Source organism: Ctenocephalides felis, unplaced genomic scaffold (assembly GCF_003426905.1).
Source record: "Ctenocephalides felis isolate EL2017-DRISC unplaced genomic scaffold, ASM342690v1 CF-g0.4_SCAFFOLD_01604, whole genome shotgun sequence".
Taxonomy (NCBI): Eukaryota; Metazoa; Arthropoda; class Insecta; order Siphonaptera; family Pulicidae; genus Ctenocephalides; species Ctenocephalides felis.
In genome coordinates this window covers 24,840,159-24,868,051 of record NW_020537758.1, presented here as the reverse complement: position 1 = coordinate 24,868,051, position 27,893 = coordinate 24,840,159, and the positions used below count along the sequence as shown (strand labels likewise).

The 27,893-nt window shown below is 27.8% G+C and overlaps 3 protein-coding genes across 5 annotated transcripts in view; all 3 read left to right on the top strand.

The window, feature by feature from the left end:
* Positions 1-815, top strand: part of LOC113372557 (tropomyosin-1) — a 48,741-nt gene extending 47,926 nt beyond the window's left edge. The window contains exons 6-7 of one of the 3 annotated variants that reach the window (XM_026612904.1): positions 2-157; positions 595-815. In XM_026612904.1, the coding sequence (XP_026468689.1) occupies positions 2-157; positions 595-678 (240 nt within the window). In that variant the 3' untranslated portion in view covers positions 679-815. The remainder of the gene's footprint in view (position 1; positions 158-594) is intronic. The other 2 variants (XM_026612903.1, XM_026612905.1) reach the window with 2 other exon arrangements.
* Positions 816-2,462: 1,647 nt separating this feature from the next.
* On the top strand, positions 2,463-6,775 carry LOC113372552. Its single transcript, XM_026612893.1, has 7 exons — positions 2,463-2,649; positions 2,724-2,989; positions 3,290-3,494; positions 3,562-3,721; positions 3,787-4,004; positions 4,067-4,426; positions 6,349-6,775. The coding sequence occupies exons 2-7, from the start codon at positions 2,724-2,726 to the stop codon at positions 6,697-6,699; spliced, it is 1,560 nt and encodes a 519-aa protein (XP_026468678.1). The 5' UTR covers positions 2,463-2,649; the 3' UTR covers positions 6,700-6,775.
* Positions 6,776-10,802: 4,027 nt separating this feature from the next.
* Positions 10,803-27,893, top strand: part of LOC113373551 — a 56,378-nt gene continuing 39,287 nt past the window's right edge. Inside the window, exon 1 of the mRNA XM_026613842.1 lies at positions 10,803-11,106. The gene's annotated coding sequence lies outside the window, so the exon portion shown is untranslated. The remainder of the gene's footprint in view (positions 11,107-27,893) is intronic.

Genomic DNA, 27,893 nt, shown 5'->3' with positions numbered 1-27,893 from the left:
GAACACAGTCAAGATCGCCGAAGTGAGGAGTATTATTGAGACTCAGGATGAAATTTTGAAGACTGAAACATCGAAAATTATTGAAACAAAATTATCCACTGCCGAACAAAAACGTGCTCAGGAAATACAGAAAAAACTTGACCAAATTAAAGAACATGTAGGTTTTAATATCTATCAAATTAACAGAAAGGTCTATTGTTACTAAATCTCATTGCTGATTAATTTAGCAATTTGGTATTTAAATCTAAAGAATTTATAATTTTAATTATAAATGTATTTTTAATAAGTTTTTCCTGGTGCGAATTTTAAAATATATTAGAAATTTGTTTACTGAGTAATAATTAGTGTCTGATTTGTCCAGGTTTTTGTTCTTAAACACATTCATAAAACATGTTAGTTGTTTTTGTTATTGAATTCATCAATAGATATGCATGTGATCATTTGCATTCCTAAGCGATTTTATCTGTTCTATATTATAAAATATCTTCTGAATTTTTTGCACAAAAGTTTTTGTTGTTTATAATATATAATATTGATTTTGAGTGAGATAAGATTATTATTTAATATTTATTTATTTAAAATTGTTTTTTTTAGGACCGCAGAGCAGAAATGGTTCGCCAAAACAAAGCAGCTTTGGAACAAGAAGAAGAATCTCCCGTCACAGCCTCTTCAGGTTAATAACATGTTACTTTATATGCAACAATGATTTTGCGCTTTCTAATTAACTATATAGTTTATACATTTTTAGATTTTAAGAGAAAAATTAACTAATGATCGAATATCTTTATCATTAACTTGCAACATGTGATTTTAAAACTTTCAGTATTTTAAAATATTATTCATTTTAATTTAAGTTTAGATTTGTTATATGCATATTGATTTACATCACTTACTACTTAATTTTACATTTTTTTTGAATTAATTCTGTGATTGTTTTGGCGCATTCGACATATTTAACACATATTCTATACACATTTCTAAATTGAGTCCAATACATACATATACATGTTATGTATATACATATACTAAATAACATACATGCATACAATAAATGTACAATTATCACTATGTAAGGATAATTAAAATTTATTTTTTTTATACTTGTTGTCCAGGCTATGGCATTGCTTTTGTGTAGGTTTAAGAAAAGTTATTTCTTGATAAAAATCTAGCTAGTTCTCTCGATTAATAAAACAGAGTATTATAAAAACACAGCTAAATATTAGTGATTCCTATACTATATAGGTGTATTAACATTCCACAATCTTACAAATAATCTTAAATAATATATCGCATTACAGAAAGATGTTGATCTTGGAATTTGCTTGTAAGCTGACATAATTAGCAATTGTAGATCATTCTTAAATCCTTGAATTGTTAGGACATGTCAGCTATAGTAGTTGTAAGACATTATTGACAATATTGAAAATCTCTAGAAAATTGATATTTCTTTATATGATCATCGAAAAAATTCTTTATCTAAATTCCCCGCAGGGATATGTGTACTTATCAATGAAATTGTAAAATATCAATGATAACTTTTCAGTCATTTGTTGTGGATGCAGTCAGTTTATTTTTGTCAGTTAATGCTTTAAATGAGATGTGTTTGTGCGTGTTGTATATCTTGATGGACTAAATTAAAATGAATATGAGTATAACAAAGAAATACTTAATACACAAGCTAGCTTCTGTGATGGGTATTTAAATAGAAACATTTATATATAACAACTAGTTCTAGGTATTATATTTCAAAATATATTGAAATTATTCACTAGACAATAGTAGCTTGGAAATTAAAAGTAAGCAAATAATGTTTTCTCATATCTATCACAAAGATTGCACACTATATATGTAGACATAAATACTGGGCTTTTCATATGATAAAACATAATTTTATATGGCATTATTTAGTATTGTATGATATTAACATTTTGTGAAACAATATTGTATCGTATTCTATAATAAATCATGTTTTTTCATCAAATTTATTGTTTGTTGTAAATATAAACTATATTTGTGAATAACTTCAGAATAATATGTATATAGAAAATTTATTACAGGGATGAAGCGTGGCACGATCCTCCTCATTATTTTTTTATGATTTGAAATGTTTATAATTAAATAAATTTAGATAAAAATATGAAACTATGACACTATTCAAAATAGAGATAAGTTTTGGAAGCTCTCTGTATACTTTAAAGTACAAATTGCACTAAATTGAATCCAAAAGACCATACAAAACAAGATATTTATCCAAAGTTTTTGCCGTTTTATTTTAAATATTCAAAGATATCTATCCATAATTCTCCGATTTAAAATCAGCGCTTTAACTACATCAGTTAAAACAAACGAATAAAAAAAACTCCTTAATCACATATGGCAATACTTTAACTCACATGGAATACCGGCATGTTTAATCACATGTGGCAACATCATCTTAATGACAGCCATCGACATATTTTCTTGTATATGGCAACTCTAAAGTGTACAGAGTATTTTTATTATTAAACTATTGAAAGTTGAAAGCAAAATATTATTTTGGCACTGACTAACCCTGACTTTTGCTATGTCAATTACCTCAGCAGATAAAAATAATTCATAGGAAAGTGTAATTTATAACAAACGTCGCAATATATATTTCACATTTTCAAGGTAACTATCTAAATACTATATTCGTGTTATTATGAACAATATTTCCCAAGGTACATATGTGTACTTTTTTTTAGATGGAACAAAATAATTCAGTTGACTGGCAAATATCAAGAAAAGAAGTAAGACAGAGGGCTCAATATCTTTTAGAAACAGGGCAATGGTCAGATTGCAAATTTTTAGTTGGTTCAGAATCTAATCAACAAGTTGTGGAGGCTCATAAATTATTTTTGGCCATTGCCTCTCCAGTATTCGAAGCTATGTTTTTTGGAAATATGGCTGAGAAAAATGATACAATTCCAATATTGGATGTTCAGCCAGATGCTTTTAAGGCATTACTAGAGTAAGTGTATATTTGTCAGATTATATGTTCAATAAAAAACCTTTTCATTAGGCTTCTTTCCTTGAAGTTTACAACTTAATCTGTCTCGAATACTTACTATAATATATTATCAATAATATCACATTTAGTCATACCTTCTTCTAAATAATTATTCAGGCTTGTCATAATATTGTTCACAAGAGCCTGAAATAATATTTATCATTAATACCTGTCTTTGATCTATAATTTCTTTTAACAATTGATATGCCTCTCTGAAATATATTACCAGCTTATTTATATTTCATATATCTTTTCATTTAGGTATATCTACACAGACAACATTAATATAAACTCTTTTGACAAAGCTTGTGAATTGTGTTATTGTGCAAAAAAGTATATGTTACCACATTTGGTAGAGAAATGTACAAAATTTTTATGGTCTGATCTACATGCCCGAAATGCTGTTAAAGCATATGAATTTGCTAAATTATTTGAAGAGCCTGTATTGATGGACAAATGTCGACAAGTAAGTAGCTAGTGCAAGTTTTACTTGAAACTTTTTTTATATGATTTATGAATGTTCTGTCTTTTAGATTATATGTTCAAATACTTTGGAAGTATTAAACTGCAACTCTTTCGATGATATTGAGCCCCAAACATTAGTCACAATATTTGAACAAGAATTTTTAAGTATAGACTCTGAACTGGATCTTTTTGATGCTGCTGTACGATATGCTCAAAAATATTCTGCTGGTGAGTTTGCATAAACTATCAGTAACACTGAATATGTGCTTTATTCAATTCTATGTTTACTTTAGATAACCCTGAAGCAATGGCTCAGATCCCTCATGTTCGTATGGCAGTACAACAAATAAGATTTTTAACATTAACTCCTCAAGAGTTTGCAGAAGGGCCTGCAAAATCAAATTTACTCACACAGGCAGAAGCATTTGCAATTCTTATGAATATATCATCACCTTTATCTGACTGCCCTATGCCAGAAGGTTTTTCTTTATCTACTGAAAGACGTGTCAAGGTAAGTAAAATTATCTTATATGTGTGTTTTTTATGTTAATTTATCTAATAATTTTATTTTAGTATCAAAAAACGTTAGGCAACAACATGCATGATTGTTCATTGCATCCAACAGACAAAGTTTCTGAAATTCCAGTCATGCAAATGGTACCTCAAAGGGAATCTATCAGTCGATCTGCTTTTTGTCCAGTTCCAACACCGTCAACTACAAATAGTGTGAGCAATGTTACTCTGACTGTGCCACCTCCGGTAGGACTGGCAAGTAGTAGCTCTAGTTATGAGTGTCGCAGTAATCCAAGAGATTTGAGCAAATATATATGCTTAAGGCCTATGATGCAACAAACAGATTGCCTAAATGCTAGTGTTTTGGATTGCTCAGTTACTTTCACTGTGGACAAGAATATATGTGTCACTGGAATTCAGGCAAGTAATTTATGATTTTATTAAATATTTTAGGAATATTTGACATTATAAATTTAGCATGTTTAAAATGTCTAGCTTTGTAGAGTTTTTTTTTTTACTTTTATCACTAAACATGAGTATATGCGTTTAAATATTATTGTGCAAATTCATTTCTTTCATACAATTTAGACAAATAGTTCTAATATCATTTCTTATCTTTCTTGCTTGTGAAATGTTCTTCACTATTTGGCATTTTGTCTCAAGTCAAATTGCATCAACTCCCCAATAGACCTAAATTATTGACTTAATCACTGAGAAAATAAAGATTTTGCTTTCATTGAAAAGTGATCAATGCCATTTCCATATGATATCTTTCAAATAGGCTTCTAATATCTGTAATTGCATCAATTATAGTGCACAAACACCTTCTTGTATTTTCTAAAGGCCCATTATTTGAAGTTGCATGTACTTCTTCATAAGTACAAATAATCGCCTAAAAACTAAAAATGTATTTTAACTCTTAAGATACGTTTTTTAAGTGTTCTTTTCAAAAATAAAGTTAAAACAAGTCAATGCGATTTCCACTTGATATCTGTTAGACATATCTGTAATAGTATTTGAAATAGTATACAAACACATGCTTAGAACATACACTATGGTTGTTCTGAATAACATGAAATGAAATTCGGTAATTTAACCTCTTGTAGATATTGTTTCACAATGCTTTTTAAGATCGTGAAATCTATTATCTTAAAAAGTTTCATCAGAATCGTCGATTTCTTTAAAATTAATTATGGCTCTGCTGACTTTTACTAAAAAGTTTTACAGCATGATTCTCAGCGCATATTTTTCGAACTAACAGTTTCCGATATTTTAAAATCGTTTTTTGATTTAAATCTGGATGAATTATTTTATGTTTTTAATCAATTTTGTATTCTGAATTCTTTTTGCTAATTATAAACATCTCAGCCGATCATTTCGCACAATCAACGCGAGTCCTTATGATGTATCGTCGAACGCTTTTTAAATTTTTGATAGATTAGGCGTTTTTGTAAAAACTTCTATGAAAGGTCAATTTTTATTGATACTTTTTGCAATTTGCAAATTATAAAATTAGCAAGTCGGAATATCTGGCGAAATTTATCCTTCGGGAAGTTAATAAGGATAAAAGTCGATTAGCGGTAACTAATTGAATGATGGCATTACGTAAGAATCAAATCATTTTTCTTTTAGATAACATAACATGGTAGTTTATTTTTATTTTATAGCTGTTATTTGCTCTGTATCCGTTGATATGCATTTTTAACTTCCCATAGGGTGAGTTATAGTAATCGCAAAAAAATCGAAAAGGAAAATTTTTATATATCTGTACGTTTCAAAGGTTTCTGAATATAGTGTATGTGTGTGTGCGGATACAAATTTTCGTCGACGATTTCGGGAATACCGATCAACCGATTTGAATAATTAAAAAACATTCGATTCGTATTTATAAGGAGACGTGCTGATTAGTTTTTGGCGAAGGCAGTTCTAGCCGTTCCGAAAATACGGGGCAAAAAGTGCCAAAAACCGTAACTCAGTTTTTAAGAGAACGGAGCGTCCGATTTTAATAATGCAAAAAACATTTTACTTGTATTAAGTTAACAAGATGAAGAACAGATTAACTTTTTGTGAAGGCATATCCAGCAGTTATGGACTCTCAATAAAAATAAGTTAAAAAAATGTCATTTGGCGGTCAAAAATACATACAAAAGTACATATTGGACATATGTACATCAAATTATCAGATATTTCATAGTGATTTTAATAATGTGTACACATTTTGTGTAATTTTTTTGGGTTCCGTACCAAGATTTTTAATTACGGTGCAGGAAGTTCCAGCAATTTGCCTTAAGGCACGATTCCATGCACCGCACTATTTAATTATGAATTTAAATTTCTCACAGGTTCCAACACAAGTGACGGTATCTGAAGGCAACGGTAATCAGAACATAGGATGTTACACAGATATCTTATATGCACACTTACTGGACGCTGATGGATCACGACTAACATATACACACCATACAGCGCGGGTTTCCTTCAGATCCTTACAAGAGATTTCATTTAACCGAGCAATTTACATCCAGAAAAATAAAGTTTATAAGGTAGGAGTAGTTTTTAATAAAGTTGGCTGGTATCCCATGGGGGCTTGCTCTCAAAGAGTACAATCGGAATCTGTGTTGTTTAATTTCTGCGTAGGACCGGCGAGTGACAATGTACGAGATGGTTTAATTAGGTCCATAGTATTTGGTTAATTGCATATTGGATATATTTTAATATGTGTGTGAGGAGAATAATAAAAACTTCTATTATTAGGTTTGAACTATGTTTTTCTATGGCAAACATAGCTTTTGTACTGTTACAGTATGGATAATAGTTGTTTTTATTGAAGTTTTATTGTGAAATAGTTGTTTTATTGAATTTAATTGAACTATTTCACTTTAAGTTCTGTTGTATAGAATATTTTTAATATATCATAATGTCAATGTTAGTAAATTGTTATTATAGCATTACACAGTATTCTATTTACTGTATATTATATATATTTTAATTTATAATTGGTAAAAGAAATTGGAATAATATATTTATGCCGTAAAAAAAAGTTTTATTCTTATATATTTTGTTCTAATTCAATTAGTTTATTAAATTAAAAATAAATATATTAGAAAATAAGATACAAGCTTATCCATTAGTTCTAATATATTTTGGATAAAATACATATTGACTTCCCTTAGGGTAAGTTATTTATCTAATTATTTGCACGAGATCTTTTTTACTACTCTCGTTTTTAATCATTCTAATTTTAATCTGTGCCAAGGGAAAAAATTATAAATTTTTGTAACGATTGTAATTATTGCGTAAATATTGGCATCCTAATCCTTGGCACTTCTGGTTGATTCCAAATATTTTATTAAATGATCATTGAAACGTTTGACAAATTGTAAATTACATATAGAGAAATAGAAATGCAACGAATGCTACTCTGACAACTCAAATATTGCCTTCTTTGGAATTTATAATAATTGAATGATGTGAAATAAATTATAATAAAATGCAAGGTGGAAACATTTGGCACAAAGGGCTACAATTTGTGGATGAATACTTTAATTTGGGACTGTGGCGTATTGATTCTAAAATGTAAAAGATAAATCTTTAAATTATACTATAAAAAATATTTAATTCCTAATTTAATTGAATTCGCAGCAAATTTTGGTTTGCTTTAATTCTCTTTAAAAGACCGCAGGTACTTGAATTACCCATGCTTGTCCTAATTAAATATAAAAGCATGTCATACCGTTTCTCGCCGTATTTACAATTGACACGAATATACATTTTGAATTTGCTTTCGCAATCTCTTGTTTCATAATCTTCTTGGTGATGTAATAAAATTGCACTACATTTCAATAGTGATAAGGCACATTTCTTGCAACTATGTTGAAGAAATAGTTATATACGAAAAATAATATGGCGAAAAATGTTTTAAATATTTTGGATTTGGAGATTATGTTATGTTTTATATAACTTCTTTTTGTTGCAATGTCGTAATTTATTTTAATTACTAATTGCAACAACGTCTAAAGGATTTGAAACGCGATCGAATTGTGAACGGAATAAACTACCCTAATGATTCTTGAACCTGTTCTAATTTATGACGAGTTTGTTAGATTAACATTATTTATGTAATTGATGCATTATATCAACATCCGTGTTTTATATCCAAATATTTGCATAAGCCAAGCAAGGTCACCGTGTTTATAATTCAATGAAACTGATGCAAAATTATATCTTCAAACTCAAACTATATTTAAAAATTCTGTAGTTTATATATATTTTTACGTTATTTGTATATATTTATATATACATATAAGGACAACAATAATGTTTTTTAAGCTGTGGTTACTTATTCGGCTTTTTTTCGTAGAAATTAAATAATTATTCACTGTTGACACATTTTTGTATATTTTTGAAAACAACTATCTCAAGGTTGTCTAATTTTTAATATTGCATCGTATACAAAATTATCGTTTATGAAATTATCTATTTTTTTATCGCTTACTCCGTACTCATAATAAAAATATATGAACAAGCAATTTCATGTATTTTCCTCTCTCGCCTAAGTTGTTCATTATTTATATTCTGTCTAGTTCTATTTTTCACTTCATGACATCATGTTGAAAGCTCTATTTCTAATATGGATCCGAATCAGATTCCTTTTCTTTTCCAAACATTTCAGTATAGTTCTTTCCTCAGTCTTTGCAGTACTTTTTCATTTGTTACTTTGTCTGTCCACATTTTAAAACTGTTCAGGAAGATTTTCAATCTTTATTAAGGATTCTAATTAGAATAGAGTCCGTAAATGTATCATTTTATAAGTTTATAAAATAATAATGCTATCCAGTAATATGCAAGAGTACAAAATTGTTTTGTCTAACTAATATCAAAATATTGAATCAATTAGACCGTATACGGATTTCCTAGAAAGATTAATAATAAGTAGTCCACACAGTTTCATCGGTCAGATTAGTTTTAGAAATTAAAAGTACTATTGAAGTACATCTTCAGTAATCCGAGTAAATTATAGGACAATTTTTTGGCAATTTTTGGAATTTTTGACACTGTTCTAAATATCATATATTAAAAATTATGACTTATTCACCATAATCCAAATATTCCAATAATCCGATACCCTCCGATTTTTAATAGTGTCGGATTAGCGAGAATCTACTGTAGTATGTATTGTAGTATTTTTATTTTCAATACTTGCAATTAACTTACAGATTATATAGTTATATGATTGGTAAAAATAAAAATTCTAAAAAAGGACGATTGAAATTAAGTTTCTACATTGAAGCGACGAGAGAATACGTTGATACAAGTTGAAAGGTGTGACCCAGGACTATTTTTTTTATTTTTTTTATTTTTTTCTTTTGAACAGCAATCAGAACCTAATAGTCCTATAAGCTGTTGTCCTGATTTTTACTTAATACTAGTCTGTTTGACAGATGGCAACCCAATCAGTTATCACATCTTTGTTTGATATATTATTATTACAATTTCAGTAATAGGGCGAATATTTTTAATAATATGCAATGCCGGGTGAGGGCCATTTTCACTTGGAAACATATTGCTATCTATATTTCCAAGTGAAAATCGTTGTCAATGTTGCCTGACAACAGGCAGTTCGAAGTGGGTATCGAACCCGGGACCTCTGAAACAAGTCCCGTCACTCTTAACCGCTTACCTACGCGCGAGCCCTAATTTTCAAGTTATTTTTATAATCTGTCTATAGGACATTTAGTACCTGTTTAGACATCTGATTGTTTGGCTGGTTTATGGATACCAACCCAGTAGTTGTCTTATCCTTTTTCTGACATACACGACTTTAGTATTAAAAGCTCGCCCGTAGGTAAACGGTTAAGAGCGGCGGGACTTGATTCAGAGGTCTCAGATTCGAGACCCGCTTCAAACTGCATGTTAAGGATAACGGTTTTTACTTGGAAATATAGATAACAATATATTTTCGAGTGAAAGCCTCTGTGCGGCATTGCTGCTCAAATAAAAAGTACGCCCTATCAGATTAATTCTAGTAATGAAATCAACTATGGATTGGTTACCATCCAAAAATACGAAGTAAGGGGAAGTTTTAGCTGAACAGCTCATAGGAAGTAAGATTCCGGTTACTTTTAAGATATGAGCAAAAAATCAGTAATATTTATTGACTTCATATTTTTATATCTATAGATATAACTATAGTTACGCCCATACATAATGATAATAATATTTCACATTTATAAACTGCTTTGCAATGCATCATTTGTATTGTTCGTAGAATGAGTTTAATATCTTAAAATAAAAGTAAAATGATATTGAAACAATGATTTGCATTGGCTTCTCTCGAAGGTAACCCGTTTCCCGTTTTGTTGTTATCGAAATGCAATTTCGAATCCGCGTAGAACGTCGAACATCGAATACATAGTCGCATGTTCTCCCACCTTTCAGAATCAGCTGTAGTGCGAATAACGAAGTAGGCAGCCACGCCGCGCCGACTGCCGTCCGAGCGACGCTTGTCAGTCACGCCGCGACGGTTATCTGTGTACCAAGTACTTTTAATAACGGTAAACTCTCCAATTCTATAATACATGTGGAAAAAATCAAAACAACGGTACCCAAGGCTCCGTGCGAAGTGAATCTAAATTCTAGACACGAAAAAACTGAAATTCTACCTACCATCGATTCCCATTTTACATTCAAATTAACCTGTTGCGTTTCGTTTTAAACTCAAGTGTTACCGTTTCAATAAATATAAACAAGATTAGTTTTATTTTGATTTCTATAAGTTTAACATTGATTGTGGACTGGGTCAACAGATATACAATGAAATGTCAAGGCTTTGCCTAGCTAACTTTCATGTCGATTGCATATCATAAAAATAAGTGTATACAAATAAATCAAAATCCGTGATGATTACTTTTAAAGACGGGTAGAATCAAAGCTTTCGTAAAAAATTTATGTGATTTTTAATAACTATTAAGTGTCAGTGGCATACAAATTTAATGAAATCAGTGCATATTTTTCCAATTACAAATAGCTGATAAGAACTGCAGCACGTGAAAGCTGGCCAAGCGGAAAATCTTCCAGTTAGAAACGCGCAAACAGTCAATGTGAGTATGCAATTCTTATAAGATTCTATTATAAAATGTTTACGTGGTAATTAATTTAATTCCTCGTGCATTAATAGTTTTATTGAACTTAGATTTGATTTCCGATTGTTTACTTTAATGTTGATATTTGTTGATAACCGGAGCTGACCTGTGTGCAGTTTTCTTAGAGGCTGCACGTCGCGTTTTAGAAAGTAACTGCTGACTAAAATGAAATGTGTTTTAAATTATAAAATGTTGCATGACTAGATAGATGGACTTACAGCACGACTTTCAATTGCCTTGTTCGATGTTGGTTTATTTAAAATCGTTTTATATAGTTTGCTCGTTTCAATACATCATTTGACGTCGGTCGGTCATTGATAGATTTTGTGGGGTTTTATATTCTAAATTCCAATTGGATACTTTTACTGTGCGTTGGTCTATAGACCATTCTCATTTTGTTACTGTTATTCTCTTCAAAACTTGATAGCAATAAAAATGATGAATTCGAATTAATCATTACCTAATTACCTTTCAAGTGTCACTTTTTTATAAATAATTTAGCATATTATTATGATTACTAATTTGAACATCAGAATTGAATATTTCTAGACGTTCATGTTTCTCTAGTTCAATCACACACAAGTTTATGAAATTATTTGTTATATACATTTGCATTGCCATTATCTTTGTTTTTTTTTTAACTTCCCAGAGGAGAAGCTTATATTTTCACGAATAATCCGATTTGCTAATTTTATGTTTTCTCGACGTTCCAAGCCATTCTGAATACAATGAGACTAAATTTGATGAATGTATGTGTATGTGAGCTAATTTTTTATCTTTTGCTGACGTTTTCCGAAAAATGACTAGACCGATTTTGAAAATTCAGAATTAGCTTTCATTCGATTAATCCAGAATCATAAAAATCGTCAATTTTTATTTTAACTTTATTACAAGAAATGGCCGATCTCTACCAAAAACTAATCAGCACGATTCCCAACCAATATCTTTCGAACGGGTTTTGAATTTTCAAAATATAGATGATGAAGACTAGCGTTAATCACTTTTTCGCAGCGATCGGCCAGGCCATTTCTTCGTGATTAAACGTTGAAAAAAATTTGACAATTTTGATAAAACTATGTATAACTATAGATATCGAAGTCTAAAATAACATATAAAATATTATAGGCCTACGATAAACGGTTGAATTATAAAAATTCATAAAAGTTTAGAATTACGCCCCGCGTTTAGGAAATTCTAATTGGAATCTATGGCAATATGATTTCTATGGTGACATAATTTCCAAAAAAATTCTATTTTCATAGAAATCATTTATTTCTCTGCATAGTTTCCATTTCGGATTAATGCACTGTATCGAATTCAATGTCGGAATTTGAAAATATTAAAATAGAATGGAAAATGATGTTATGATTTATTTCTAAGAGTCTTTGTTTTATCCGTCCTTGTTCGCTTCGCTGCTTCCTTATGCAGAAAAAATTTATATATAGAACGTCTGCATTATATGGCAATCGAAATCACAACCTGTAATGGACAGGTGTGCTGGACGATTTATAGAATCTATTGCAAAAAATACAAGTGAAAGAAGATAATAGATTTTGATGTGTTCATATAAATGTACATATGTACAGAAATATAGAGTAGGGCGAAGCACAAATGTTCACTTTGATTTTCAGTAATTGTACAGTTTCTGTAATTATACTTTTTGCCCCGATAGGGGTAAGAAGAGAGGGCAACGTCTTTTTTATATTAAAGAGATTTTACGAAATAATAGTTACATTATTCATCCAATGTGAAATATGAATTTTATGGGCACATTTTTCACATAGATTTTATAGTAAAGTAAAAGCGTTTTTTTTATAATAATCTATTTCTTATTGTTTACACTTTAATCTTCTGTATTTTTTTATTTTTATAAATGTGTAAATAAGTATAGAAACAAGCTAATCAGTCACCCAAATTCATTAGCAAACTCCTTGATAACAGAGAACTATCCAAGAAGTTTGAAAAGAAAAGCGCCACTGTATTTAAGCCATCAACTTTCCTGATAAAAAATGGAAATAACTTAATCATTATTAAATAGTTAAAATTATATAATTATCAATAAAATATTGTGAATTTTATATCGAATGGAAAAACAACTACTGAGTTGTTTTTTCCAACATGCCCTTGTAGTATTCAATGTCCCTTTTCGGCCGACTATTGTAAATTCATCAAATTTATTGAATTTCCTTTACTGGACAGTTGTAAATAAAAGAGATAATAAAAAAAATGTAAGTATTTTTTTGCAATTGTCAACTTGCTAAAATGTTGTAAACAAATATAAAAATGTATAATAGGACGAAAATGTAGGATTTATAATTTGCTCATAACACTACAAGATCCTTCGAAGGCAAATTCGAACTTTGTATTGAAAGTCAAATGTGCATTTCTTCTTATTCATCTTATAATTTCTTTAAAATATCACACAATTGACTATTAATATCCAATTTGACTTGTATGTACATATACTCTATATTCTCAAAAAAATAATTAAAAGTAATAACTGTCAGTTAATCTCAAACTTTGAATTGTGTTAATCACACAATACCTGCTTTAACGATATTTACATAAAGAGCAGTATTTAATTAAAATTTTATATTAATCATAATAATCTTATCTAAGTAATCAAAATTTTAACATAATACGAAAATTAACTGCAAAGATATGAATTATAAATATAAAAAAATATATTTTTAGGGCAATTGTAATGCCCTGCATTGACTTTAATAATATGGCTTTAATAAAAACTTTAATAATAATTTTATACTTATAATATTTAAGCTTTTTTGTTATTTTTATAAAAACTTTTGTTTTATTTTTAAATATATTAGCTGCTGTTATTAAAGAAGATTTAAGGATAGTATTTGTTAATGAAGTAGTCTAATCGTAAGATAATAGAAGTAGTAGCATTTTTAGTCGTACAGCTACAAAAATAAATTAATAGTTACATTATAATATTTGCATATAAACAAATAATGATCCAAGAATTATCAGCTAATAAATATAATTATCTATCTAAAAATGCAATTGGGCTCCAAGTATATAATATAACACATAATGAAAATTAAAATGTTAAATTAAAATCATCATTTTAGACCAAATTTGTCTAGCAATTTGTTTAATCTTTTTTTCATAATTAGTTTTTTTGAAGGTTAGTGGCACATAATGTTTAATATTTATGTTTGCCAGACTACTAAGTGCATATCGTTATTAAATTTAGAAAACACTTTCTATTTTGCTCATTTTTTTGATAAATCCGGATCCAAAGAGGTCATCTTGTCTTGAGATTACAATCGTCTGTTTATAATTATGCAAACACAGAAATTTATACATAAATTATATATATATATATATATATATATATATGTGTGTGTATAATAAAGTAGAAATTCGGTTATCATAATAGCAATTATGCAGTTGTATGTAAAAATAATTGCTACGACTAATTAATGTATTCGCAAAATCTGTTACGAAACAAATCAATTTGTGTTTTGTATACGGAGCTTGATACTGAATTGGAAATTTGATTATTATTTTAAATAATTTATAGAAAACGGATTAAAATTGAAGCGAACATTATTTAATAATAATATTCATATGTCCATAAAAAAATAAATTATTAAAACATCGGATAATTGTTAATAATAGTTATAATAAGTTCATCAGAAAAAATTCTATAAAATCTCAGTTAAGATCTTTTCAGGCAATGGAGTTATGTTTATAATATTTCAAATAATTATATCACAGCATTAAAACATTTTTTGAATTTTTATTTGTTTTATTATCAATCTGCATAAAACATTAAATCGATTCAATTACTCATAAAATATGAGAAAATAAATCTAAAAATCATTAGCAACGTTCAGTGAAACAGTTGTTTACAGCGTTGGCAAGAAATGAAAAAATATAAAATGGATTTTTGCTTATTAAGTAGACTTAAAATAGATCTTTGAGATGTTTTTTTAATTCTTAAATGTATTAGTCATTTACTGTATTAGACATTTATGTGAAGATCTGATATCATGTCAAACTGGCCAGAGTAGATATCGAACCTGGAGCCAGTGGTTGCTAATTCACAATTTTACTACGAAGTCTGCTCTTTCTACTGTTTTAATACAATTTTGTTAGCTCTACTTAAATTTCCTAAAGATTTCGAATTTCATGGATTCTTTTTCTATTAGAAATAACATGTTTCCCCGATTTATTTACATGAATGCGAGGCATAATCGTTTTGCCATTTTTGTGATTATTATGTAAATTGCTGCCTGTCAATATATTATGAAGGCATATAGATAAGAAGAGACATTGTGACTGCGTTTCTAGACTTATTTTTCTGCGAATTTTTCATCGTGTTCAATTCAATCATTTCAGATTTAAATGTAAATTTATTAAAAAATATTAAGTGTTGTATAATAATACACAACACAACACAATGTCTCTTGTTATCTTTATCATGAGTAATGCTAAAATAATTACAAATCATAAAAAAAATCAAAAATGTAAGTACTTGCTGTAAAGAAATATAAGAAAATAAAAGAAAATTTACTTAAACAGATAATTAATTTAGTAAATACTTATATAAATGTTTTATATTGAAACATTCATGAACCACCATCTTATAATGCTCTTACGAAGAGGCTTTTAGTTTCTTTATATATAAATGTTACAATTCGAAAATTGAAAGTTTTTCACTAGTTTCATTTAAAACGTTTTCAAGCTATTTTGTTCAAATTAATTAGATCAGATTAGGTGCCAGTAGCCAAATTGGTTTTTTAGAGAAACTTTTCACTTATTAGCTGATATTTACTAGTTCATTAGTTCATCATTAGTTTATTTGCAAATATTGTGATTTATCTATTAATTGAACAAAAAACTTATATTACAACCAGTTATTATAAAATAGAAATTGACTTATTGCATTTAACTTTTAATGTTTGAGTTATCTAAAATCAATGACTGGAATTCCTTATGAATATTGGAATTTCAATAATAATCTTACATTATATCATACATTATCATGAGTTTTTTTTAAACTTATTTACCGAAAAGCGTCGTAATCGGTGATTTTAATTTAACTAAAAATAAAGAAGTGATTTAGGAATTTCCCTTATATTCTTATTAATCTGAGCAATTCAACTCATCTATTCATATTAATAATAGTTTTATCGTTTAAGCCTTGAAGATAACGTCTGTTGTTATATTTGTCCCATGGGTAAAACACTCATATCAAACTCTGATAATATCTAATGCAAAAATCCAGATTTATTCCCACAATAATAACTATATATAATAGTTATCGACATCTGTCTATTAAGAACAACTTAATTTAAAGTTGTTTACTAAATGCTTATCAAAATTATTGTATATGAACATAATTTATAGAGTAATTTAAAATTAATGTCGTATGAGCAATGCTTGGGAGTAAAAATTAACATTGTGCGTGTGTGAAATAAGTGCGGTTGGTTAAATAAACAATTAAATTAATTGAAAGTATTTATTGAATAAAATATTTTTGCAATTATGCAATCGTGGAATATCTAAAAATGATTGAAATGTAGTATGTTTATTTTAATTTTACTCATTTAGGTTTTATTTCTTTTTTATTTACTTGCTTGATCATCTATTTACATAAAATATAAAATTAATTGTTAAAGTGACACACAGTGAATAAAGTTAAAATGTGCAGTAGAGTAAAAATAAGGAACTTCAATTTTTGAATCAAATGCAAATGCAATCTTTGATAATTTTTTGAACACATATAGTACTTTTCTTGTATTGCCTTTTTTGGGTTAAATTCAGTGCACTTTATACTTCAAAGAACTCCCAGAACTCATTTCTATTTTGATTAGTCTCATTTCTCTATATTTTTATTTTATTTAAATTCAAGGTCCAAGACTAATCTAATTGGAATATATTGAAAACAAAAAGTGATTTCTGAAAAAGTTTTGAGTTGTCTCTTTTCTTGCGGAAGTGAACACTTTAATTAAAGTGTTTACTAAATTAAACACTTTGATTTAATAATAGTCGTGATATATCTTGGAAAATATCTGATTTTTTATGATATTTGATGAGGTTCTCTACATGACAAAATCTTTATGAATAGCTTAATTTCTTTAGTTTGAACTTTTCTTATCCAGGGTCATAATTTTCATCCGCCCTCGGAGGCTGTGACCTCCCACGCCACCTCTGTATATATATATATATATATATATATATATATATATATGTACTTATTATAGAAAATGCATATTTATAAGTTATTAGAAATATTTCAATTTTGCAGTTAAAATTGAAAGTAGTCGGCGCTGCTTCTTTTTGCTTGAAACACGCATTATCATTACCATGTGCCTGTGATTATCATTATCAATTTTCGACTCAAAAACGAATTATTTAAACATAAAGTAAAATTTATTACACTAAGTATACACTTTCGACTAATAAAAACTATATTTAATGCACACAATCGTGTGAAATAGTTTTTGCCGGATGCTTGTACAATGCTGAATGTTTTCCTGCTTTGTAAATAATGGAAAGTAATTTACATATTTTTAAACATATAAATTATTGTTTTAACTTTTAATTTGCTAATCAGCGATAAGTGACTTATAATAAAGACAAAACTGCTCTATTATTTTTGTTCCTATTTGTTAAAATTAGTTTCTAGTAAAGTTAATAATCAACGTCAATCTTTTTTCAGCTATCGAATTTAATATTTTAATAAAATAACCGGAGAAAGAAAATCTTTTGTTATCGTCTCGTAATAATCTGACGTTGTTCAGCCGTTGTTCTGCGCTTCATATAATTACAAATTGCAAAATAAAAACGGACAACTCGACGTATCGTGTCGGTTCGATTTGTTTGAGTAAAGAATTAATATCGGATAGAGTCTATAGCTCATTGTGAGCTAAGATTGAATTATTTTCTTCCGCTAAATTACAATCTATTGATTTACACGTCCTCGTGGGGAAAGCAACAAGTGACGGGGCGACAGACGGCGACCGGCTGCTGGATTCAAGTTAGAGGGAAAGCTGGTGGCTTGAACCTAATAGTAATAGACAATTGCTTGCAACTTCAGTAAAAACTAATAAGCAGTCATAGAAACATTCAAATGATTTTATAGAAAAAAAAATAGTTGATGTTGGTTATAATATTCAAGCCTTTGGTAGCAAAATACTTATTATAAGATTTTCACTATGGTTGGTCTCTAGTGGGTAATATTCTAGTGTAAGAGCGATGAATTTTAGGTCATTTTTTAAGTGTCGTAAAAGAAAGCAATAAATGTTTTTACTATCCATCTTTTACCACGTGTTTATTAACATTATTAAAATACAAAACAAAAATTGAAAAATAAAAAAGTTGAAAATTGTAAAAACTGGCAGCTGATGTAAATTGTAAAAAGTGGGTGGTCTCAAAAAACTGGCACTTCAGTCTTGACATGATTTCAGCCCTCCTAGCCATCGGAAATACAAAAAATAAAAAGATTATTAATTAAAAAAAAAAAATTCACAAGTTTGCGACTGTTTAAAAAAAAGTGCTTTTTTACTGTTTTTTGAGTTTCTCGATTTTTTTTTAAAATAGTAAAAATTCGACTTTGGGGATAATCCTAGTTCGGGCTATAGATAGGTCTATAAACAAGACTCTCTGAACATTTCAAGTGAATCGGTCGAATAAAACTCGAGAAATCGTGTCAACAGTACTGAAAAAGTCTCTTCTAAGAAAAACGAATTTAAAGTTTTGCGTGAAGCCAAATCAGTATGGACACCGAGTCAGTAAAATGCCTATATCTTCGAAAATAATTCAAATTTTCAAAAACCTTCTCGTACGCATATTCTTAGATAATTAAACTTTGAAAATATGAAATAAAAAAAATCGATTTTTTTAAATTTCTACACTAGAATACCCCCTTAATGTGAAAAACAAATTAATATACTTAATGTAAAAAATAAATGTAACCACAATAGTTGAGATAAGATAAGATAACAGAAGATAAAGTGGATGGACAAAGTAACCAATGAAGAAGTTCTGAGAAAATAAGGAAATACAGGGAACTGAAAGCCGAAGCACACGTTCAGAAAGAAAATTCATAAGAGTGAATAAAATGTGTTCAATGGTAATAAAATTGTAAAGGAGTAAGAGAATTACTGTTTTGTGGTGCTCTCATGCCATGGACCTGCCTTCAGGCAGAATACTATTTATTATTGCCCACATTTTGATTATAGACGTCCGGTATTACAGGTCTTTTTTTAGAATAAACTATTATATTTAATTTAATTTCACTTGCTTTATTGTTCTTTCTAATAAGATATTTTAAATATTTTTAATAGAGTTTCTAAGTGAACATAGCCCTCTGCGGAATAGCTGCATCAATATCAGGACTACAGAAATTGTAATAATATTCAATATTTATAATAGTCTATCTTATAGAGATAGGACAACCGTTTGGGTTGCCATTTATAAAGCCATCCAAATCCATCATTCCAAATCATTCTTTGAAGTTTTGGCTAGCTTCAAAAAAATTCATAAGAGTGAATAAAATGTGTTTAATAGTAATAAAATTGTAATGGAGAAATAAATAGAATCACTGTTTTGTAGTGCTCTCATGCCATGAACCTGCCTTCAAGCAGAATACTATTTATTATTACCCACATTTAGCTTATAGACGTCCGCTATTACACATCTTCATTGGAATTTCGCTTTATTGTTCTTTCTAAAATAGTTTAAACATTTGTGATAATGTTTCCAAGTGAATATAACCCTCCGCGGAATAGCTGCATCAATATAAAAGTCATTAGGACTACAGAAATTGTATTAATATTCAATATTTATAATAGTCCATCTTATAGAGATAGGACAACCGTTTGGGTTGCTATCTATAAAGCCAAGTCGTTTAAGAAGCCAGCACAACTCATAGGACTCTTTAAGTAACAACTTAAACTTTAACTTGTCTTCACTATAATAATGTTTTTAATAATTTAAAAGTTACTGCTTGATGATCATCATTTTATGATAGGCATTACATTTTATGGTGGATTTTTTTTTATTTTAAATGTTTTTTCAAGTTTTGGCTAGCTTATCTCTATAAAATTACTCCTACAGAGAGTAAAATATGATCAACATTCATATAAAATGTAGACATCAGAACCTGTTTGATGGTTCAGTACTGCTTGATGATCGTCATATATGATGAACATTTTATTATAAAGGATTTGTTGCAAGTTTGCTGATTATGGATAATTTCTTTATATCAGAAAATTTGCTTCGTGAAATATGATAAAATTTCAGATAAAATATACCACAAAGATATTAGTTATTGTTTCCTTGGTTAAAAATGCTTTTGGCGCCTCGGTATTGTTTCCTTCACTTATAACGTCTATTACTGAGGAATATGCCAAACAAAAAATGCAAATAAAAATGTTAGAATTTTTTCATGTTATTACAGACTTGCCAATGACTCTGCATTGGATGTCTTTATTAAAATTCAAACTATTGTTTTAATTCAACTCTTAAGTCATTGAAAAACCACCATAGAAGCATTCACCACTCGACAGAGTAGCTAATGCTCAGTCTAGCCATAGTTGATGTTATAAGATTATTTTCTATTTATTATTTACATTTATATTTTTGTATTTAGGTTTAATTTTTTGCTTTTTATAATTCTCAACAATTTTGTATTATAAAACTTGAATAAAGTTTTGATTGACAAAAAAAGTCATTGAAAAAGAGATTGGATATCCAAATTTGGTACTCCAACATTTTAGTGGTTTTACCAACGCTGTACATACTATATTTATTCTGCAGAACACGATTGCAAGAATACTAAAATAATCGAAAATGTTTAGCATGCTTGAATATTTAAAAGCACACTTGTTGGATCTGGAGAGATTGTTGTTGCTCATTCGTAACTGTAAACACACGTGCATTGCAAGTGTAAATTAATTGACCAGATCGCATTTGATTGCTCTAACAAAGCAAAAATATACTTGAAATCATTGATTCAAGTAATTGTGAATATTGGTTAATAATTAGTTATTTTTTATTTTATTTATTTGTTCATAAGCAAGGACGTAGTAAAAAAAACTTATTTCAGGCTTGTTCATATTAAATATCTAGAGGTAACTTATTGCTTATAGCAATAATTTATTTAGTTGTTGATCGCAACACAACATTCAATTCTAATATGAAAAAAACTGAAAGTTATGTATACATTTGAATATTATGTTTTAGTTTACAGTTATAAAAATCCAGTCATATCAATGTTATCTGTTAAATTATAACCAAAATATTGTTTAAAATAAAATTAATGAAACGCAATATTAATAGTTCGAATAGTCAGACTATTTAGATTTAGATTTTAGTGAGAAAACAATTATTGAAATCGTATTGACTAAAATCAAATAGAATACTTTGAATTTAAAAGGAAAGAATTTTTTTTGTGCATATGTTCAGGATATTGATATTTCTATGTTTTTAAGTTGAGTATCGAAATCTATATATATAATATTTTGGATAAATAGATGTGATTTTATATAATATCCAGAAAAATAATATAGCCTAATTTAGTTTATTTAATTTTTTAATTTAGTTTATTTAAATTGTACAAAACAAAGCGTTTTTCGAAACATTGAAACTAAATCCAAATATTCTACTAAAATAGAATTGTCCGATAACTTTTATCTAAATCTTTTTTTACTTGATGTTAATTTTACGTAATACTTAACTACACTTACTTAATTACACCATAAATTCTGAATGTAAGTGTTTTTAGTTATAACTCTTTATCTATTTATTAGTTGTTGACACTTCTTAATTGTCGATTGGATGTTAATTAAACTTTGATTAATTGTTATATTATTAGATTTTTTTTATTTTATATGTAACTATTTCTAAACTGTTTCAATAGCACTCATGTTATTCTTCTGAAACTTTAAATAACAATTTTTAAATTTAGCAAATACTTGTCCAGTTGTAGATTTGTATCACGGTAAATAAAGGCATCTGTGCAAATAAATTGCGTGCTTTTATTATGGATATTTTTTTGTTATCTTTCATCCTTCAAACAAACGGTATCTGTATATAATCACAATAACATCTTAATTATTATTTTATTAACATTTATGAATTTAACGACACGCTTTCGTGAATCGTTTGTTTACGTACATCTACATGTGATAGTTATTTTTGTTTGAGTTGTAATATATAGAGAAATTATTTATTTGTTTTAGCTATAATAATTGTAATATTTATATGAAAATATAAAATTGTAGATCGGTATCAGAGAAATTCTAATAAAAAAAAAGTCAAATATAAATGGAGCAACCGTTGGGTTGTCTCCTAAAAAAGCGACGTTGTTAAGGAGAAGGAATGTTAAGTTCTGATTGCCATTCATATATAAGAAAATATTAAAAAAAATAAGATAAAAAAATAACTTGTAGGACACTGTGTCTATTTAAAGATAGTCATCTGTAAATGACGTATATTAAGACTAAATATTTTTGACAATGAATTTAAAATTGATAGTATTTATAGATCGTGAAATTCCCAATCAGTCTGCGTACTTAACTGATTACTAAATTTCATTGCCAGATTTGCTTATCTATATCTAACATTATTTTGACGAAGTAATATTGAAAATTATTCACAATGTGTAAAACAATTTCATATCAATTATTTTGCTTTTTAACATTATATTTTGCACACACCTACATATTGAATCGATATTGAATAGAGTGCTTTCTGCACATCATTGAACAAAAAATAGAAGACATTTTAGAATATAGCCCAACAGTTGGCTTATCTCTATTTTATATATTTTATTATTATAATTTCTCCAATACTGCTAATTTTTTATTTGATACCGCAATGTCGTGGAAGAGCTTTCCATCTATATTTCCAAGTGAAAACCAAAGTCACTAAAGTTTAACATAAGGTTGCCCGAAGTGGGTATCTAACCTGGAGCATTCTGGATAGATGATCCACCGCTCTAACCACTAGTCCACGGGAAAGCCCAATTTATACACAAGTTTATATATATGTGGAAGTACCTAAGCTCTATTGTTTAATATTCGTGATAAGTTTCATTGTTATCTTGTTATCAGCTGCCCACATATGCACTGAATACACGTTCGTCATACCGATTTTGTTGACAGAAATCGATATTTACCTATTTAGGGAACAAAGGATAAAGAACTTGTATAATAACAGAAATGAAGTCTAAGCATATGAACTCTTAATGAAAAAATAATCTTTAAAAATTAATTATTGGTCCCTCATATTTTCCCATTGTTAATATTTGGATATACAGTCTAATGAAGAAGTTATTAACTTCAAAATGGAATACATAAGTAAATAGTATTTTTCATAAGTTGATTGCTCTGTCTAAATAATTTGATAGCTTGTGTTTGTGTCTAATAAAAAATTAAATGTTTTTGTTCAAATGGCTGATGCAAATGGAACATATTATACATTTTAAACATATATCTCTGTTCCAGTATATAGTATAGGTAAAGTTTATACAGGTATGTCTTCTTATACCTTATTTTTATTATTTTGCTAGTCAGTAAATTTGAAATGCGTGCATTTGACTCGACTGACAATCGAACATTCATCTGATAATGACATATTTATCTCCCGCTGATAATGGATCTCAAAGGAGCAAATATTTTTCGACATTGAATGTTATGAAATATTGACGTAGTACTATTTATATAATACTTTTAGGTAACGTTTAATGGCTATGGAATGTGCAAACACCGATGAAATTCTAGTAATGAATGATTTTGATGACTGGGTTAGTATTAAGCACTTAACCAAAAATCGATTTTGGATGCCAAACACGTGATTTCTATTCTGCAGAAGTTATGAATTTGACTTAACAAAAATAGTTTTCACTGGTTGCAATAGTAACAGGATTTTCTAACATCTACCCACGTTTTTTATGTGCCAAATTATTCTTTGTTATACATCATATTATTCTTGCTTCTTCTTATTTTTACTATTTTAATTACCTATACTTTTGATTATTCTTTCTTCATTTGCATTATTTATCTACACATTTCCCGATTATTCCGAGAGCGATATTTTTGATCTATATTTTTGAGTAATAATCCTTAACACTACTGCATGATATCAAGCTGCATATGCAACTCAGGTTTGAACCCGGAACCAGGTGATTGCATATTACATATCTAGAACTTTACGTATTTGCTTCGTGTTAATTATATTTGATAAATGCTTAGAAATGAAAAGTAAAAATTTCAACACGAAATCGTCGTTTTGTCAATAAATTTGCCCAAAACATGTTAATTCAATTGAACTTTAATTGCTTTATATGGCAGTTCTAATATATATATATATATATATATATATATATATATATATATATTATAATGATAAATTCTAAGATTGATTATTTTTCTTGGCAAACTGGATATATTAATAATTATTTGTGCAGAATACTTGAAGCATTGCATGTAATAAAGAAAAATAAAATTCATTTTGGATAGATTTAAGGTCTTAATAATGGTTTTTCAATGTAATATAATAATAAATTTATCGTAAAGACATACTAAAATTGATATCTATTCTTACACTTGCGGAGTGTAATTATCATTAACTACTTAGGCCATTCTGAAAAAAAGACATGCAACATTAATAGTATATATAGAAAGTAATAGGCAGATGATAAAACACCTGCGATTAACAGAAATTACTATGTAAAAACGCTCAAAGAGCATGAATTTGATACTTTGTACATATCCGACAATCATATCTTCAGTAATTCTATATAATCTGGTGTCGTGATCTAAATTTTTTTGTAGTTCTATATTTTATTAATAAAATCTATCCCTCCAGAATTGAATCACGAATTCCTAACGGTCCGCGTTATTCGGAAGTCATTGACATAATTACATTTTTAACAATGCTGCCGAAACCTATATAAAACAAAACGAACGCATTTCTCGGTTCCAAAGCTTCAGCAACCTGCATGCCTGGTGTTTTATTTATAACACGATGTGATAAAATAGATGACAGACCCATAGGGATGTCATTACTGGAATATTTGAATATCGATGTTAAAATAGTATTAATAATAATTCTGTACTAGCAGCAGTTATATTTTAAAACCTAACCTAATTTCAAACTATATTATTCCGAAGTCTACGCTTCAAATTTAGAACTATTTTGCATTATCAAGTTTCATTATTCTAATTTCATTCTACATAAAAAATTATTCATTTATTTTTATTTATTTATTTATTTTTATTTATTTATTTCCAGCGATTTTTATTATTAGTTGTTTAAAATAATAATAATGTGAACTAATTTAATTTACAACAAGTGACTAATATTCAATCGGACCATTTACGTTTCTAAATGAATTTAACGTGATATTATTAATTTCCGAAACCGAATTACATATGACATAATATTCGCGTAATATAACGTTTATTTGTTGCTGTTATATATATATATATATATATATATATTTATATTTATATATTTATATATATATATATATATATATATATATATATATACATATGCGTGTATGTTTCTGAATCTCTATTTCATAGAATAATTTTAATTATACAAATTATTTTGTGTCGTTGCAAGTTAGCAAAACTTTTTGTGTGTACATTGATTTTTTATATTGATTTTTGGTTTAAAAAATTACATTTAAAGAATGTTAACTCACAGCTATTATTTTAATGATATGAAATAAAATATTGCACTCCTAAATAGTAATAATAATAGTTTTTTTATAAAGGCAGAAAGTGAATAGAAAAATCGCCTTCCAATCCACATCCAAGTGGCAGTATGCTTCACTTCGCTATTTATGTAATAATAGTTTTTTTGGATTAATTTGTTATTCGATTTATATTTTCAATAAAAATTATTAGATATTTTTAATCAAAAACCTGCAATTTGAATAAATGTTTTTCATTGATGTAGTAATGCATTGAATCAGTTATTTAATATCTAAACTGTATAATTAATTGATCATACTAAAAAATATATTAAAAGCCTATTTGCGTTTAATGGAGAATTTATAATTTAATTAAAATATTAAACTCAGAAGCAACGCGATGTGACTATAGATTTGTTATTTTTAAAACATTTCAATTAATTGAAATCCTAGTGTAGATTTACCTATTACTAATATACTATTGAATCATTTAATTTAATTTAATTTAATAAAATCTCTTCAAAACAAAAACTAAACCTAAAAATGTTACATCGACAAAACCATCGTGAGTATCTATATTCAGATATTAATTTCTAATGACCTTTTTGTTATTGTTGGCTAATGTCGATATTTTATTATTCTGAAGTCAATTTTATAATTTTGTTCTTTACTATAAACCAGAAATTATGGATTTTAGCGTCATTAGAGTCGATATGTTTCGCTTTGGGTAAATCTTGTACGAGCTGATAAGACAATGGACGTCAAACACTACATGCGCCCGATAATAACGTATGCACCTTCGGATATTTTTTAAAAATCTATGTAATAAATAATAAAAATGTAAAAACGCTATAATAAGCAATAAAATCGATTGATTTATACAAGACTTTTTAGTGCATTTTTACACTTCGCAATAAAGTACAAGCAGTTATCGTGGTATGCAATTTGGGTTATGGTTAATTAATCCTTCACTAATTTTTTAGACTGGACACTATATTAAATATTCCAACAATTCGATATTTTATATAAATGCATGCTAATTTTACAACACCATATATCTTTCTTCACAAATTTTGTTTTAACAAAATCAATTTTCAAAATTTTATATAAACTAGTAGTATTTTCTCTAAAGACAAAATGCTTAGACTTCTTCTTGCGTATAAATTGACTCAATCAATCAAAGTTGAGATTTTATAAATAAAATATGTAAAACTTGAATTCGTTTTTCGGATAAATGTTAAAGTGAAGGAAAAAGGTGCATAAAAATGCTTCAAATAGGATAGTTTTACACGATGCTTATTATTCAATGTAATATTCATTTAGTTCCATTTATTTTGTACATAAATATCAATTCACTACGTGATTTACTATAATTTTATGTAAAATTTTAAACTATTTGTATTTTAAATAAGTCTTAGAATGCAATTGATATTGCAAAACATACCATGTTATTAATGCGTAATTTACGCAAGTGAACACCTGATACATATTAATCTACAAAACGAAATTGCAAAATTATATTTTTTTTGTCGTTGCTGGTATCAGCAATAATAAATAATTACTCAACTTTTAGATATATATATATATATATATATATATATATATAATATATCAAGCAAAGATTTAGTAATAAACGAAAATTAATTTCTATTTTGAATTTCATATTCGAATTTTAATAAAAGATTATACATTAATTATATATTGACAGTACTTTATTCATTTTATATTAAAATTTGTAATGTATTTTATTTATTTCTACAAGCTGTTTGCAAAAGATAGTTTATAAATAACTATCCCTCCAATCTTTCCAATAAATTCTAAATAAAAGCTTGTTTTATGTGCCTAAAATTTTTATCGGATTATTATTTAATACGTCGTTTCTTATTGCAACTATTTAATCTTGAAAAAATGCGATTAAGACCGAATTAATTAGTTAATTAAGCAATGATGGCTGAAACATTTTTCAAGTGTTAGACATGACTTTGTTATTTGCTTATGTAATCGATTACAAATTTATTTTTGATTATTTATATTCATAGCTTGTACGTGTATATATAATTGT

Excerpts from the sequence above, each read along its gene's own strand:
- LOC113372552 (XM_026612893.1), top strand. The coding sequence starts at position 2,724 with ATGGAACAAAATAATTCAGTTGACTGGCAAATATCAAGAAAAGAAGTA. Across the intron at positions 3,722-3,786 it reads TGCTCAAAAATATTCTGCTG|ATAACCCTGAAGCAATGGCT; the intron begins GTGAGTTTGCAT and ends TGTTTACTTTAG. Across the intron at positions 4,427-6,348 it reads TATGTGTCACTGGAATTCAG|GTTCCAACACAAGTGACGGT; the intron begins GCAAGTAATTTA and ends AATTTCTCACAG.